The sequence below is a fragment of the Microtus pennsylvanicus genome, chromosome 4, assembly GCF_037038515.1.
Source record: "Microtus pennsylvanicus isolate mMicPen1 chromosome 4, mMicPen1.hap1, whole genome shotgun sequence".
Taxonomy (NCBI): Eukaryota; Metazoa; Chordata; class Mammalia; order Rodentia; family Cricetidae; genus Microtus; species Microtus pennsylvanicus.
The window spans coordinates 144,768,467-144,784,710 of record NC_134582.1 but is presented as its reverse complement, the minus strand read 5'-3'; the positions used below and the strand labels follow the sequence as shown (position 1 = coordinate 144,784,710).

Below are 16,244 nucleotides of genomic sequence, written 5' to 3'. Positions count from 1 at the left end.
TCAAGATAATCCCTCGTATATGATAACTAAAACAGGGTTCTGCTCCCTTAAGTCCCAGAGGACAAAAAGATCAGTCACTTTTTCTCCAGTTCCAGAAAAATAGAAGTCTCATGATTGTACCCAATTTTTCTGTGCCAAAAATTTGCCATTACTCTCCCTTTTCCTCTTTCTTCTGTTTTACGAACTTCTCTATATCTCCAATGTCATGCTTAAATTTCCAGTTAACCACTCAGCTGTTATTACAGGGACCATCATTAAACACAGAGCCGGAGGTACAAGGATTGCCAAAAGCCCAGGTGATAAGAAACAACGAGTTTGGGGACATTTACAGCCCCAAACTCCAAAAACTCACAAAAGACTTTTAATATAACAGGTTTATCACTGACTGCAGCAGTGTCTCTTGGATGTTAAGGTAATACCATGATGCTAAAGAGAAGTGCCTTAAGATTTGCTTCAGGTAAAACATTAAAGGGTCTAATAATTCCCCTTTCTTCCCACCATCTTTTATTCCATCATAATCATGTTTTAAATGTCTAAAATTGATTTATTTTCAAATATTTTTTCATAAGCTCCAAGGAGCCAATTGGACCTATCTAAACAGACCAGACTCATGCAAAATAAGTTTCATTTAATTCTTCCCTTATCATTCCTGGTCTCGAGAACCCCTGGGAAATTCCCTCCTCCACCCCCCCCCCAAAAAAAAAACCCTCTATCTTCCATCTTGGGACTCTCCTTCCTTAATCACCGAGATCTACTTTTTTTCCAGACATAATTTTCTGCCTTTCCAGCATCTTGCGAGGTCCAAGCAGCCAAATTTTATAAAAAAGGTGGAATGTAAGCCGGGCGATGGTGGCGCACGCCTTTAATCCCAGCACTCGGGAGGCAGAGGCAGGCGGATCTCTGTGAGTTCGAGACCAGCCTGGTCTACAGAGCTAGTTCCAGGACAGGCTCCAAAGCCACAGATAAACCCTGTCTCGAAAAACCAAAAAAAAAAAAAAAAAAAAGGTGGAATGTAATGCAATTCTAGGGGCCATACCTGTGCAGACATGCCTCAGGCAGAAGTGCCTAATGGCCCCAAGGGAGGTTAAAGGGCCACGTATGACCCAGGTGTGGCATGGATTACATCATCCATGTATGACTCAGCTAAGCCTTTGAGCGCATTCGTGTGCCGTCATTTGAATATGACGTACCCACATCAACCACCTGTGCACATGTGCTAGGCAGCTTTTAAAGCTGAATGTGCCATCTTCCTTTATGTCTCTCTGCACACTGACTTCCCCAGGCCTGTATACACCCCCTCTAATAAACTCCTATGTGGGTTTATTGAGTGTTCTGTTGTTTCTTTTCACTTGCGCCAGGTAATTTTACCTACAGAAAAGTTCTAGAGTCAAAGTAAGCCAAAAGATTATGCTATTAATGGCAATAGAACAGTCCCTTAATTTTGGTTTTTCTTCTGTTCCATATGAGGTAGACCTTCTGACATGACACAGAGATCTTGTATTTTTCTTTAACAAGCATCCTTGGCTTTAGAAAAGAAGAGAGTCACACTCCAACTTTAAAGTCAGCTTTACTTTTTAATTAAACTGGAGCTAAAATAAGACCATTTGTTTTTTGTTTGTACAGAACAATAATAATAAGCAGTTGGGAAGATTTATGAAATTCTATCCTTTTAGGTGTGCTATATCATTAAGCCAATTTACTCATTTGCATGTGGCATTTTCTCTTGATGATTCAACCTTCTTCAAATGTCTCATTTGTCCAATAGACTCCAGATATCTCAGTTGTATGCTTTTAATCTCCTGAAGAAAAAACAAACAAACAAACAAACAAACAAACCAAAATGCTGTCCCTACCTTAACTTTGGGGTGTTGCTTTTTTTGGCAGGTAATATTTTTAAGGCAAAATGCTTTTTGTTTTTTTGTTTGGCAACATGAAAGTATTGTCTCTTAATAAATTATTTTCATACCTGAACAAAGGCATTATAAGTTAATTGGATTGAATGGCCAGGCTGTTTAATGAACTAGTACCTCTCCTTAATCAAGGGGGCTCTCTTGTTTGAATCATCAATCTCGATAGTATCCATAGCTGTTTTTCTCCTGTAAAAACAAAAGTAAAACTTCTTTCCCTACATAACACAAATCCTGGGTTTCCATTCTGAGGTTAATACATCTTAAAAATATGCAGACTTTTAATTCAGCATTTTTTCTACTACCCAATGCCTCCCTGCAGCTGACCTTTCTCATTATCATTTACAAAATTTAAAGTCAATAAAGCACTGTGTAATCTATATCGGGGTCCTTATTACCCATTTGTTTATTAAGGCTATCTTTTAAAGTGAGATTAGATCTTTCTATAACTGCCTATCCAGTAGGATTGTGTAGTATACCTGTAATATGCTTTATGTAATACACAAAAACTATTTCATTTTACTAGAGACATTGGTGGAACACCGTCAGTCTCAATTTGTACAGATAGCCCCATAATGTCCATAGCTTCTAATTATTGTATGATTAAAGAATTATCCTTTTCAGAACTAAAGCAGTTGCTCATTGAAATTCTGAGTATGTGCCTATGGTACGGTGCACAGACTTTATTTTCCAAATTTCAAAATGAAGTACATATATCTTTCAAATTTCATTTGAGTACCTTTTGGGTTACATTTGGATAATTGTACAAAGCACAATTATGACATTTTTTAAAAATTTATTTGGCTTGTTGCAAAGTGACAGAAAAAAACCTTTCCTCAAACCCTTGCTACTAACATAGTTTTTCTTATGAAATTCTGAGACTTCTAGTACACTTTTTACCAATAGCTGATCAATTTAATTATTGCCTTGTGCTAGCAGGCCTGGTAGATTTCTTTGTGAAGTTATATACAAGGGGTCATTTCTACTTCTAATTATTTATTGTAAATGAATAAACAAAGTTAATTCTGAATCATTTGGAATAAGTTTAGTAGTTTTAATATGTAAAATAACTGCATATTGAGATTAAGTGTGTATGTTCTGGAAAATTTAATAGTACCATGAGAATAGCATATAGTTCTAATTTTTGAAATGAATCAAAGGGCTTTCAGTCATTTTACTTAATAACCCGTCTTTCCTGATTTTTTATCAGTACAGAATGTAAAAAATTGGTGCTCCTTTCACAATATGATAGAGAATCCAATTAGTTCTTTTTATAAACTTAAGTCTCCTGCTTTGGGGATATTTGTTGCTAATCTTTCCCTAAAAAATTACTTTAAACTCTTTGCCAGCGCTCATACTCTGCTCATAATGAGGCAATTTCAGCATTAGTAAATGGTGCTACAGTTTCTGCTGATTCCTTTTAGAATCAATTCAGAATCTTTTTTCTAAATAGGTTTTTAATATTCTTCCTGTTTGTGTGGCTTTAAAAATTTATTCAAAGATATTATCTTCTCTCTGCTAAGAATTCCTGTAGAATGAGTAGAAGAGCAACTGGGATACAGTCAAGGTCTGGATCCAACCAATTCAGATGTGCATCTTATTTCTTTACTACGAGAGCCAATTCTCTCTTACCCTCAGCTGTTTATTTTCTCGGGCTACTTAAATCTTTATTACCTTGAAAGGTTTAAAATAAATTACTTAGCTCTTGAGTAGTTAACCCAATTTTGGGCCATAGCCATTTAATCTCTTCTAGCAATTTTTGAAAATACTGAGTTTGTAATTGATTTCTCCTGATTTGTACTTTCTTTGGTTGAACTTTCTGTAACATTTATCTTATATCCTATGTAATTAATAGAATCTTCACTTTATAATTTTTCAGGAGCAACTCATAATCCCCAACAAGTTAAAATTCTCTTCATCAAATATTTTTTTCTAAGGTATCTGTGTCTAAGCCACTAAGATTTCATTCATTGAAAAATAAATTATAGAGTGGATAAACTATGAATTATTTCAAATAGCTGTTGCAAAAATATTGTCAAAGGTGGCACTTTTAAACATCCTTTGTGGAAGAACTGTCCATGATGTGGTTTGCCCTAAGAATGAATTTTAAATATTTCAGAAAACATTGAGCACTATAGGGAAAACATTTCAAAGACTCACTTCACCCTCAAGGCGTTTGTTTAGCATTCATGTTCCTCCAGAGAATGGAAACAATGAACGCTTATATCCTGCGTGCGCGCGCGCACACACACACACACACGAAGTTTCTGACAAATAAGAATCAGTTCTCAGTCTACATCAGGTACCCAATCAATCATTCAGACCTACTCCAAGGTTGGGTAATTCTCACATTGCAAGCATTTGCTAGTAAATGTATGGTGGTACATTTTTAAAATGGGCACTGTTTTTGTGCTAAAATGTTGGAAGTATCTAGTTGGGTAAATGAGAAATAGCATAAGCAAAGGTGTATGGTCTATTGGAGACATCTAGAGAAACCTGTAGCCATCCTCTCCTCCCATGTCCTCTTTTTTTGCTGTTCTTTTCCTGCCACATCACAAGTGCTCAAAATGAAAGCATAAAAGAAACAATTTAAGGAACCTTTGTAAGTTTTAAATTCTGGTTCCCTCCAAAGCCTTGTGACAGCTCAGCATTAAGGAAATATTAAGTACTTAAGACATATTGTATGCAGTGCTCTTTGGAAGTCAAGTCAATAAACAGGCAGCAAGATTTCCTACTTATAGTGGGTAGTATGGCCTGCAATGTGGAAGTGGGGAATTGAGTTCTTCCAAAGCTTGAGAAATCCAGACACAATGCTTCAGACTAAACTGAGCAGTAGGTCTGTCAGATTCTCTACACAAACGGTGTAGTTTACCTCCCAGCCAGGCAAAGGTACAGATTAACAGGCAGTGTGATGTATGTGGGCATAGAATGAGTAGCAGCTATGAGAACCTAAAGCAGAAAGGTTAGGATGTACTCGTATATGGCAGCAGAGTAGATTGTTGTGGTCACTTCTGAGTGGCATCAAATACATTTTGAAAGGCAAAAAGCTGGAGGGTAGGCTATGCATGGCAAGGAACAAAACGATAAGACTCGAGTCTTCAACAACCACAGAGAAAAAAAACCTAAAGAACAAGTCTTTTCCAGGTACTCACCTCATCAAGGCAAATGTAGACACTGACCGTCACCAGGAACTCAGTTCAGTGCAAAGGAAATCTGAATGTATTGAGTCTCTCCATTCAAGAGATCATCTAGGCAAGCCGCATGTAGAAACCCCCACCCCTACCCAACCAAAGTTCAGGAATCAGGAGCAGACAGCAAAGCACATCAGGGCCTGAATGTCAAAAATCAACCCAGATTTGCACTTTTGGGAGAGGGGGTTGATCTGAGTCTTGGGACTCACACACACAGTGTGAACACAGGTCCAGACCGGAATACCTAGATCTCTTGGAATTTTCACTCAGATCATTGAAAGAGCACTGAAATACAACTACTAACATTTTAAGTAGCTACCTAGTACAAGTATGTTCAGTTTCCTAAAAAACACGATTTTACCCTGAAGAGTGTTTTCACACATTTCTGAAATAACTGCACAATAGAGTCAAAACATTTTTTATTACTTTTTAGCATCATTTTGTATACTTCTGTACAAATACAAGAATAAAGCCATATTTACAGGTGTTGAAAAGAAATCTGGATACTTAAACCCAGCACCTAATTACAGTAGCTTGAAGTAGGAACTGCAAGACTCTGGTAGGCAGAGTAAATAGTCTTTCCTGCATGTCCCCATGGAGCTAAGGTATTGATAAACACAACATGGAATAGAAAAAGCAAACTCATTTGCTTTTTTTTTTTTTTGAAAAGCCTCTCTTCCCTAAGATTATTTTACAAACAAGCATGAAACAAACAAAAGTCACCCATTTAGGGACTCTTTAAAAAAAAAATCATCTTCCTTTAAAAAAATGAGTATGGAGTATTCTGTGTGCTTACATATTACTTTTAAATTTACAGCCCCAAGTTTTGAAACCAAGGTAAGACTAAATAGAAAAAAAAAAGTAAGCAGAGATGCCATTCTCTTCAGAGGATGATTTTCTAACAGCTTTATCATCATCTATGTGGTGACAGTAGCTACAAAGTTTAAATATTTACTTTTTAAATGGGTGGTAGGGGGAGGAGGAATGTCTTCTAGAGCTATCCAGAATTTCTAGTTTTCAAATTCTTTAGACCAGGTTACATATTCAAATTGATGGCAACTAAGGATAACCTGGGATATACTGCACCTGCTCTAACAGCTATGCCTTAGTCACCTCAGAAGGAGCCAGGCAAAGCATGTGTATTAAAGTTCAATATTTTATTACAAAAATGCAATTGGAACAATTACAAAGTATTTCTACAAGAAACCGAAAATTAAGCATTTTTTCTAATATACTTTACTAACCCACTAAAGGCTGTAAATTTTAAAACAAACAGGAATAAAGTGACATAATAAGGGGAGTATTGAAAACAAAAATCATTTATGCAACTCACAAGTTAAGCTATACCTGACCACAAAAGCAAATTCTGGGTCTCAGCTTGACATAGTTCTTCAGGATTCTATTTACACATATGCGCACAATTCAGCAGATGGTAAAAACTCCACAGGTATGAACATTTCATTGTAACTCCTGACAATGAATGCTCTCTTCTTGGTATTTAAAAAGTACTTGTAACAAGAGGAAGTTAGCTTCTAAGGTAAAGTATCCCTCCTCTCCACCACACCATAGCATGTTTGTTAGCAAACACCAATACTTTAAAGATTTGCTGGTAAAGTTAGAGTTTCAATATTACTTCCCGTAGCTTAAATATAATTAAATGAATCTAGTCAAAGCACAAAAGTAATTTTTAGAAGTATTTCAGAAAGTCAACATTGATTTTGGAGCAAATCAAAATTCAGCCCTTGGTGATTATAGATCTGGAAGCACACAGCATACCAACAATGGCAAACAAACAGAAAACCCTCTTAAGTCAGAAGTTACAATTTTGAGTTTAAAAGACTTGTTTGAATACAAAAGCTTCTGCGATTTGGTATAACAACACTGGCAGTGTCATGCTAAGGCCATGTGACTAACATTTTTAAGCAAACGGGGGGGGCAAGGTAGTTTTATAGTAGCAAAGGTTTCTTTTTTTTATTTTAAAATACTTTAGGAAACAATATACAAAGCTGAGCTTTCCCACCATTTCTGTGTAACAAGCAGGAAACTCCAATTATACAAACTGAGCATTTTGTGATGGCTAAGAAAAAGCAGTCAGCACCAGACTTGGAAGAATTAACTACAATGCAAACATCCTTCAAAATGAAATGTCATAATAGCAAGACAGTAAACCAGCTTGAACAAATGATACCACTTGGGAAGTGACTTCATCATTCTTGTTGAATTTCACATTCATTAAACATTTTCCACAATTTATTGTTAATATGATTTAAACAAAACCTCCCTTTTAGGAATAACTGTATTAAGATATAAATATTCAACAAGAATAGTTATGATAAAGGTTCCCCATGTAGTCCAAATTCTAATATGCACTGACCGAAGGAAAAGAAAGTAACAAAATTTATTTGTTTAAACATGTTTATTACAACAGATACAATTCACATCTGACTAGTTTGCTTCCTTTTCCCCTCCCACAACCACGTTCATTGGGCCACTTCCTTATATTTGAGCCGTCAATGTACTTTCAGCACACTTGCCCAGCAGTACTTTTAAGTCCATTCTTACAGGGTGCAAATGGATTTCAATAATTTATACAAACATGTGGGTTATGCTCAATCACTGCAACTTCCAGCTACTGTACACAGGAATGAGAAGGTTATAGAAAAGTGCCACAGCAACAGTGCCCTAAGAAAAGAGAAGGGGCACCTTAAAAAATGGATAAAATCAGGCCAAGAACTTCAGAGGGAATGGAACATACAGGAAACGAAAACATTTCTTTGCAAAACAAATGAGCAGCACTGCTCCTGATCAGGTCCAAGTGTGGAACAGCTGTCTCATGATATTTGTACACTGCTCAAAATTGTATCCTTAGACACAGATCGCCTGGCGCTTGCACTGGATTTTTGAAAATGCAAGATTTCTAAATGATAAATTAACCCCCCAGATTTTTTCTTTTTTTTAAAAAAGCTAATTTTGCAGACAGGTTCTCATGTAAAAGGCTAGGTATTTAGCCACCTCAGCATTGATTAGTTTTGGATGTCTAAGCTCTGTTACACATGGCTTCCCATGGCTTCACTCTACAAAACATATTTACAATGTGAAGATACATCTACAAGAAATCTACATTTCAAGGGTTTTACAAATCAATCTTGTATCTTTCCCCTGAATTGACTCTCACATATCCCCGTCCCCTTGTTATTTCATTTGCCCAGCTTAACGGTCCACTTAATGCAGCTCAAAACGTTATGACTGGGCAAGAGATTTACAGTTCCTACAGGATATCATGTGCAATTATTCACATCTTCAAACCATGAAGGAATTCTGATTTTTTAGCTTTTCAAGTTCCTTTATTTGTTGTCTCAGAAACAGTATCCTGAAATATAAAAACATATTAAGATCTGTATGTTACAGAAAACTATAAAATACTAACATTGAATGATTAAAGTCTTAGCTTACAGTTAAGAGCACTTAACAAATCATACATTAAAATAATGGAAACGTAAGCTGGAAATTTTCTTAATTTCCTAGCATTAATTTCAATATTTACTTCAAATACACAGAATGATTTGAAATTTATGTAGGACAAACAAACAGGTAGGTAGTAATTGATATAAAGCTGTATTTCATTTACTCTTGCTCATATTATTATTAAGGTTAGAACTAAACAGACAACAAGTCTATAATAATTACTAACAGATGTAGATAAAACGTATGCCAAATATAAAATCTATCATTTCAAATATACCCATACTACCTAATTTTATCTACATGAAATATCAGATAAGTAGTATAAGCACAGGGGAAAGTTCTAAGTTTGCAAAAACACTGTATCTTGGCTAGAAAATATGTCTTTATTCCCAACGGATCTAAAAATATAAACAGCAACCTCAGATTTTAACTGAGTCAACTTAACCATGCAATCTACAGCTAACCTTAAATCAAGAGGGACATTTCTATTAGCTGCCATAAACATCTCATTTTTAATGTAATGATTCCTTCTGAAGCAGTTTTAAACCAAGAAATCAGTTATAAACCTAAGAGAAAAAACTCCAAATAAAGAGACCATGAAGCACCATAGTACTCAGCAGGTAGACTAAATATTAAAAATGCTTCTAGAAAATGATACAATTACAGATCATAAAGATCTCAATTTGATTTCTATAATGCCTATGTCTGACCTAAAACCACGTAAACCTCAACCTCCTAAAATAGACAATGGTGTGTTTCTTCCTCATTTAGGTCATTCTACACTCACCAGCTACCCTTTACTTAGGGTTACAGACACCAACAAGGACGCCGTCGCCTTAGTCAAGCAACAGCAAATACCCAGGCCTTTCTGCTGTGTTCATCTTAAATTTGAAAAGCTCAGAAAATGAACGATTCCTTAGGTTAAACTGCATTCTTGTTAGCTGAATGAGTGTGTCCTTCTTGTCCTCTCCTGCCCTAGGATGCGAAGCATCATCTTGTACAGTATAAACAAGCTGCACATGGTATCTATACCCCAACTATTTAATCACTTTGTCCCTTTCTTAAGTATCAGACTGACTTTTCGTTATTGCAATGGTTGTATTAAAGAAGCCATTATTTACTAAATAATACAACATAGGCATGATGCTGGCAGTCCCATTACACAGAGATCCTGCAACCTCCCACATAACATTGGCAATTTACTAAATGCTTTCTTAAGTAAGTGAAAAGGTGAAGCTTAACAAGTGTTAAAAAATTAGAAGCTGGAGTTACCAAACTTTAGAAAGAATTTTCTATGAAATTATAGTAGATAAATTATTCATGCTGATTCTATTATTGTAATTCAAACCTGAGAAGCCATGAATGAAATTAAAACCTGCCCAGATACTACTGTCCCAATAAAATTACAGGATTTGCTCCTAATTAGTTTTAGACATCTGATGTGGGGTCTTTACTTCCAGCAGATACAGGCAGAAGAAAAACCACTATATATAATTCTTGCAAGGACAATTATTTCAGGGGCTAGAAAAATTATTCAGTTAAAGAAGCACTCGCTGCATAAATATGAGAATCTTAGTCTGTATTCCCTGAATGCATGTTAAAAAGTCAGGTGTGGCAGCATGTGTCTGTGACCCCAGTACTGGCACTGCAGAAAGAGGGGATCTCTGGAGTTTGCTGGCCAGCTTGCCTATAAGGTCTAGGAGACACTGCCTCAAAAATACAAGGTGGCAAGCAACTGTGTGGTAACACGCACACACATCAACAAACATATTGGCTGTCATGTGCTGTTTAAACTATCAACATGTTTATTTCAACCCACTGACCAGAAAAAATGGAAAACAAAGAACAGTTGGTAGGGAGGTGACTTTAGTTTATCTCATGGGAGTGAAATGCCTGAAAATCTCTCAATCAGGAACTCATTGCCTGATTTCTTCTTATCGACATATCTTTGGCTTTCCTCTTTTACTTTTGCTACAATATGCTTATTTAACTCATTCAAGCCATTGCAGGTGATTCATCATATGGGAAAATACACATGCAAACACAAACGCACATGCACCAGCAAAGAACTTACCTCTGCTCTCGCAAAGTTGCTTGAATTTCACATACCCGAACTAAAGATCTCAAATTTTTTAATTCAGTACATATTTCTGACATGTGAACACTTCCCATATTATGGGCTTCTTCACGCAATCTTGATGCCTATAGTTAAAGGAATGAACATGCACAAAAAAATTTAAGAACTTAATACTAAAAGTGCAAAGTGATAAACACAAAGTTTTTTCAGTGGTGCAAAGTGTTTTAGCTTTTCCTTTGGGGTACTTAAAAATATATAGTTTAAACCGGGCAGTGGTTAGCACATGCCTTTAATCCCAGCACTCGGGAGGCAGAGGCAAAGGGATCTCTGTGAGTTCGAGGCCAACCTGGTCTATAAGAGCTAGTTCCATGACAGGCTCCAAAGGTACAGAGAAACCCTGTCTTGAAAAACCAAAATAAAATAAAAATATATAGTTTTAGTCAGATTAGGTATGGTTTTAGTCTATCCATATTATCCTAGCACTTACCAGATAAGTGATGATATTAAGTTCCAAGCAAGCTTTGCATTTACATAGTAAATTTCAGACCAGCATCACACAGAAGAAAAAAATGAGAAGTGAAAAAACAGCAAAGAGGGGAGGAAGGAAGACAGGAAAGGGAGAGACATACCTGTTTCTCTGCATGGTCCGCAGGCCACCCTTGAACATGTTTTATGAGATTATCATTGAAGTGTGCTGCTAGTGTAGGTGTTAATGAACACGCAGGCCGAGCAGATGTATTCTGTGGTACAACTGCTGCATTTGATGCATTACTACTGGAAGTATGATTTGGACCAGGTGATGGACTTCTCTGGCTGCTGCAAGAGAATACAACTGAATGCCTAGCTGGCTTCAAAGTAATTTCTAAATACTAGGAAACAACGTGTATTAATTTTAAAAAAGTCCAAATTCTTATAAAAATTTGTTTTTTTCTTTTTAACTATGCTGATCCAAGATAAAGTAAAAAAAATAGTCTTTGGAACATTACTGTTTATATAAAATTTAAAATTCAAGTTGCAAACAGAATAGTTGACTTCAGATACAACAAACAAAGCAAATATCAAACTTTCAATAGTCACAAATGTAAGGCACGTGCAAATACTTCATAAATTTCTAGTTAAAGTGAGGTATATCTGTTCAATATAAAAATATTCTTCAATCAGAGGGTGAAATAAAAATCAAGCAAAACACGGCCATTTCATTAAGAACTCCAAGTGAGCACACTGATAAAAATGAGACCAAAAAAGCCACACATTAAGATTAGTTGTTTTCCTTTAAAACTGAAAGGCTTAGGCACACATGGGTGAAAACCCAAATTTCAGTCACTCAAGATAATTTCCTATCTGCTGCACCAGACAACTTGGTGTTGAATGGATTTCAGCTATTTCCAAAACGTAAATCTCCCAAAAAAGATTTTTCATCACTGAAGGTAAATTTAAAATAACACTGTATGTATCCTTTAAGGTTGTTTAAAGAGAGCTGCCCAACACTCTCCCAATGGGAACATTACTAAAGTAGCCAGCTTCCAAAGGCAATTACATTGAAGAGAACAAGTCTCATTTGAATGTATAAACTTTTTGTTTGTTTGTTTTGATTTTTCGAGACAGGGTTTCTCCTTAGCTTTTGGTTCCTGTCCTGGAACTAGCTCTTGTAGACCCACATAGACCCACCTGGCTCTGCCTCCCGAGTGCTGGGATTAAAGGCGTGCACCACCACCGCCCGGCTTGAATGTATAAATTCTTAAATGCTTGCTTAGAACATATATATATAACCAGTTAAAGCTGGGGACTAGTGGTGCTAACCTTTTCTCCCACCACTTGAGAGGCAGAGGCAGGCAGATCTCTGTGAGTACAAAACCAGCCTGGGCTACAAAGAGAGTTCCAGGACAGCCAGGGCTGTTAAATAGAGAAATCCTGTCTCAAAAAACCAAAACCAAAAAAGTACAATTATTTTGCCACTTCACAGCAAGAAATAAAAACAGTAAAAATCAAGTAAAAAACATTTAAATACATTTCACTTTGAAACTGTATTGTAATAAACACAGAAAAGAGCAAACATAATACAATCCTATATAATAATATCAAACATGATTTGTATAAGGTCAGATTTGAAGATATTAGGAAAGAGCAACACACCAACTTTGGAAGTGAGGGCTTTCGTTTGTTACTTCATCAACACTCTCAAACCTTGAGTGGGCTATAAAGCAAATATAGTACCAAACATGAAGTTGTGTGCTTTCCATGCATTAAGTATCACATATTTTAGTTCCACAAAATAAATTTTAAAAGAGCCATTTTCTTCAAATAATCCAATTATAACTGCTGTACAGTCTTTATGTAGATGGTTTAACTCTTTCAGTAAAGCCACCCTGTCAATAAGTTCTTCTGTGAAGTCTGATCATGTACATCTTGCTCAAACACCACAAAAATGTCACATTAAAAAAACCCAACTAACCTTAAGCGCTGAAGACTTCGAGGAGAGACAGGCTCATGACCCTGCTGCTTGTCAGCAGTTACAGGCTGCTGTGTGGCCAATTGTGACACTGGTCCTTGCTTAACTACTGGAGTACTAACCTAGAAATGTCAAAATTGTTAAGACAGGCTTTAACCAACCCAGGCAAATAGTAAAAAAAAAAAAAGATAAGCAAAACAAAATAGTTAACAGAGTTGTCACAACATTGGTTCACTACATTAATATTGGTGATGCTTGTTTGGCTTTTAATAATACATTTACACCCACATCAAGTCAACAAGCTAAAATTAGCTATTTCTACAAAGTCAAATTAAAATTGTATGTGTATTTGCCCATGTAGGTCAGATATTTTTAGAGCTGGTGCTAGATGTCTGGGAGCGACCCATACTGAGCGCTAGGATCCAAACTTCCACCTCTCTTCAGTAACAATAACTCTTTCACAACTTAGTCATCAGTTTGCTCCCAATATTAAAATTTGAATCGTTTGTTTTATAAAACATTCTATAGTAAAAATCACCAGAGCACATTATTAACCCAACAGAAAAAACTATTATTCAGTAATTTTCTAGTATACAATAGCATTTCTCTTTATGACACTTAAAAAATTAAGCATTTTATTAATGGAATACAGATATTCTGATTATCAAAATGTATTTAAAAATATACATTGATAGTGTGTGTGTGCACTCAATTTAAGAAATGTTCAAAAGATGTTACCCTATAGATAGAATATATATATATTCACATGTCATGGTCAAAGAAAATGAAGTTTTAATAATTCTCTCTGAAAATTTCTTCCCTTTTAAATGAAGAAAAATAAAAAAGATGAGCCCACAACTTTTACACACAGAAAGCTCTAACCCTAACTGACAGGGTACCTAAAAAAGTTGAGAGATGACTCAGTGGAGAAAGGCCTTGCTATAGAAATATCAATACAAAACTAACAGCCCCAGAACTTTGCAAATGTCAGCCTAGCACAGAAGCCAACCTAGAAAACCAGCACTCAAAAGGCAGAGGCAGGATTCCCTCATCAAATTGGCTAGTCTCATTAGCCTTAGTCATAATCTCTAAGTTCAACTAAAAGACAATAATTAGGTGAACAATTGAAGATGATTCCATGTGTGTATAAACAAGCCTCTACACATAAATACATAAAGAGAAACAAAAAACAAAACAAAAAAACAAACAAAAAACCCAAACAAAACCAGAGTCAGAAGAACTGGCAGTGACTTATGAATTGTGGTCAAGATTCAAATATGTGAGTGGTTAAGTAGCAAAATAAGTGTAACATTAGTAAAATCCAGTTATACTCCAGTTATATTTTAAAACTGTGTTCTAAGCAGGTATTTATGGAACGCTTTTGGTACCTAAATACAGCCAGTGATGTTAGGAAAAAATGCTCTGTGTATTTAGAAGGACCTTCACTTTCAATTCTAACTCCACCACAAAAACTAGACTTACACAAATATTTAATTTTATTAAATGAAGAAAACAACATGTGATTCTCTGGCAAAAGCTAAACATTGTCAAATTCTTATAAGGTGGTTCACTTTTAGGAAATTTTGGGAGGAAAAAAAAAAAACACCAACAAAAAACCCAAAACCCAACAACAACAAAAAGAGTCTAAAGAAATTTGATAAATGCTAAAGATTCTCCCAAAGACCCTGCATACCTGAATTCCATGTCATAATCACCAACATAATCAGAAATAAATCACATAGTACAATTCAGACTCAAGTCGTCTCATCAGCATGACCCATCTAATGTCACCTACTAGTTATTCATTCCATGACTAACTCATTCTCATAGGGCCATTTCCTGAAATGTAGATTCTAAAATTTGAATTTCTACAAGTCAACCATTTCCATAATTCCTACCTTTGGCTGTGATGAAACAGGTGGAGTACTAATCAAAGGTTTGATAGGGACTGTGTTAGTCTGAGGTGTGCTTACTCTTGGAGACACATAGGATCTTGGGGATGAAGCATCAGACGTTAGAGACATTGGAGACTGATTAGATGGCTGGGCTGTGAGAGAATAGAGTAATTAATATCAATCACCCCAAACAACCTTTTCTTTGCAAAGACACAAGTGAATATCAGAATCTTATATCCTCACTGAAGGAACAAAGCCTCACTAGAGGGCAAAGTCCCTTCCTTCTCATCGTGGAAAGCTAAGCCTGAACCTATTCTCACACAGCAGCCTCCTTATCATGCTTACTTAATAATTATTCTCCACTTAGGCTCAGGAAGTGTCAATAATACCCTGTCTAGCCAAGTGGACTTCTACTATTTCTCAACATGCTGTGTCTTGCTTTGTGGACGTTGTGACAGACATCATTGTGCTGCAGGATCTCCCTTTTGGATACATTTGAGGCGAGGAGACACAAACTAACTCAAACGCAAAAGTGGTTTCTGCATCCTCTAGTCAAAAATTGTCTAACAACTCAGGGCAAACTTCCAAGTCCTCAAGTATGTGAGACACTTTAGAAAAGACTGAGGGTATAGTATAGCTTTCTTTTTAAGTAAAATGTATTAGAAATAATTTATATTTTAACTTACATATTTGGTATATTACGAACACATTAATACAAGTAAAGACCAAAAATAAAACAAAAGGAAACAAACATAGCTGGGAGCAAGCCCATTATCAAAAATAAAGCAAAACCATAATTCTAACTGGTATTTTCTCAAACCAAAAACAAACTTTCTGATGGAGGAAGGCTAATAAAGGAACTGCCTTGGCCCATTTCATTGGTTAGAAGATAGGTGGGAGTAGTAAACAGAACAAAACGCTGGGAGGAAGAGGAAGTGAGCTCAGACTCCACAGCTCTCCTCTCGGGAGCAGAAGACTCAGAGAGACGCCATGCCCCACTCCAGGGCAGACACACGCCATGAAGCTCCGACCTAGAATCTTCCCAGTAAGACCGGTGCTCACCGATTATTAGAGATGGGTTGATCGGGATATCAGAATTAGCCAGTAAGGGCTAGAGCTAAAGGGCCAAGCAGTGATTAAAAGAATACAGTGTCCGTCTAATTATTTTGGGGGCATAAGCTAGCCGAGCAGGCGGCTGGGGTGTTGGGGACGCAGCCCCGCCGCCCTTATTACTACAACTTTTCCTTAATTTCAAAACAA

The 16,244-nt window shown here is 36.3% G+C and overlaps 1 protein-coding gene across 5 annotated transcripts in view; it reads right to left on the bottom strand.

Annotated features, from left to right (window-relative positions):
* Window positions 1-5,500: 5,500 nt before the first annotated feature.
* The window catches only part of Wac (WW domain containing adaptor with coiled-coil), a 68,347-nt gene continuing 57,603 nt past the window's right edge, over window positions 5,501-16,244 (bottom strand). For all 5 annotated transcript variants that reach the window (XM_075970769.1, XM_075970768.1, XM_075970772.1 and 2 more), the window contains 5 exons: window positions 14,988-15,136; window positions 13,093-13,211; window positions 11,270-11,456; window positions 10,638-10,765; window positions 5,501-8,468 (listed from right to left, as the gene is read on the bottom strand). In XM_075970769.1, the coding sequence (XP_075826884.1) occupies window positions 8,399-8,468; window positions 10,638-10,765; window positions 11,270-11,456; window positions 13,093-13,211; window positions 14,988-15,136 (653 nt within the window). In that variant the 3' untranslated portion in view covers window positions 5,501-8,398. The remainder of the gene's footprint in view (window positions 8,469-10,637; window positions 10,766-11,269; window positions 11,457-13,092; window positions 13,212-14,987; window positions 15,137-16,244) is intronic.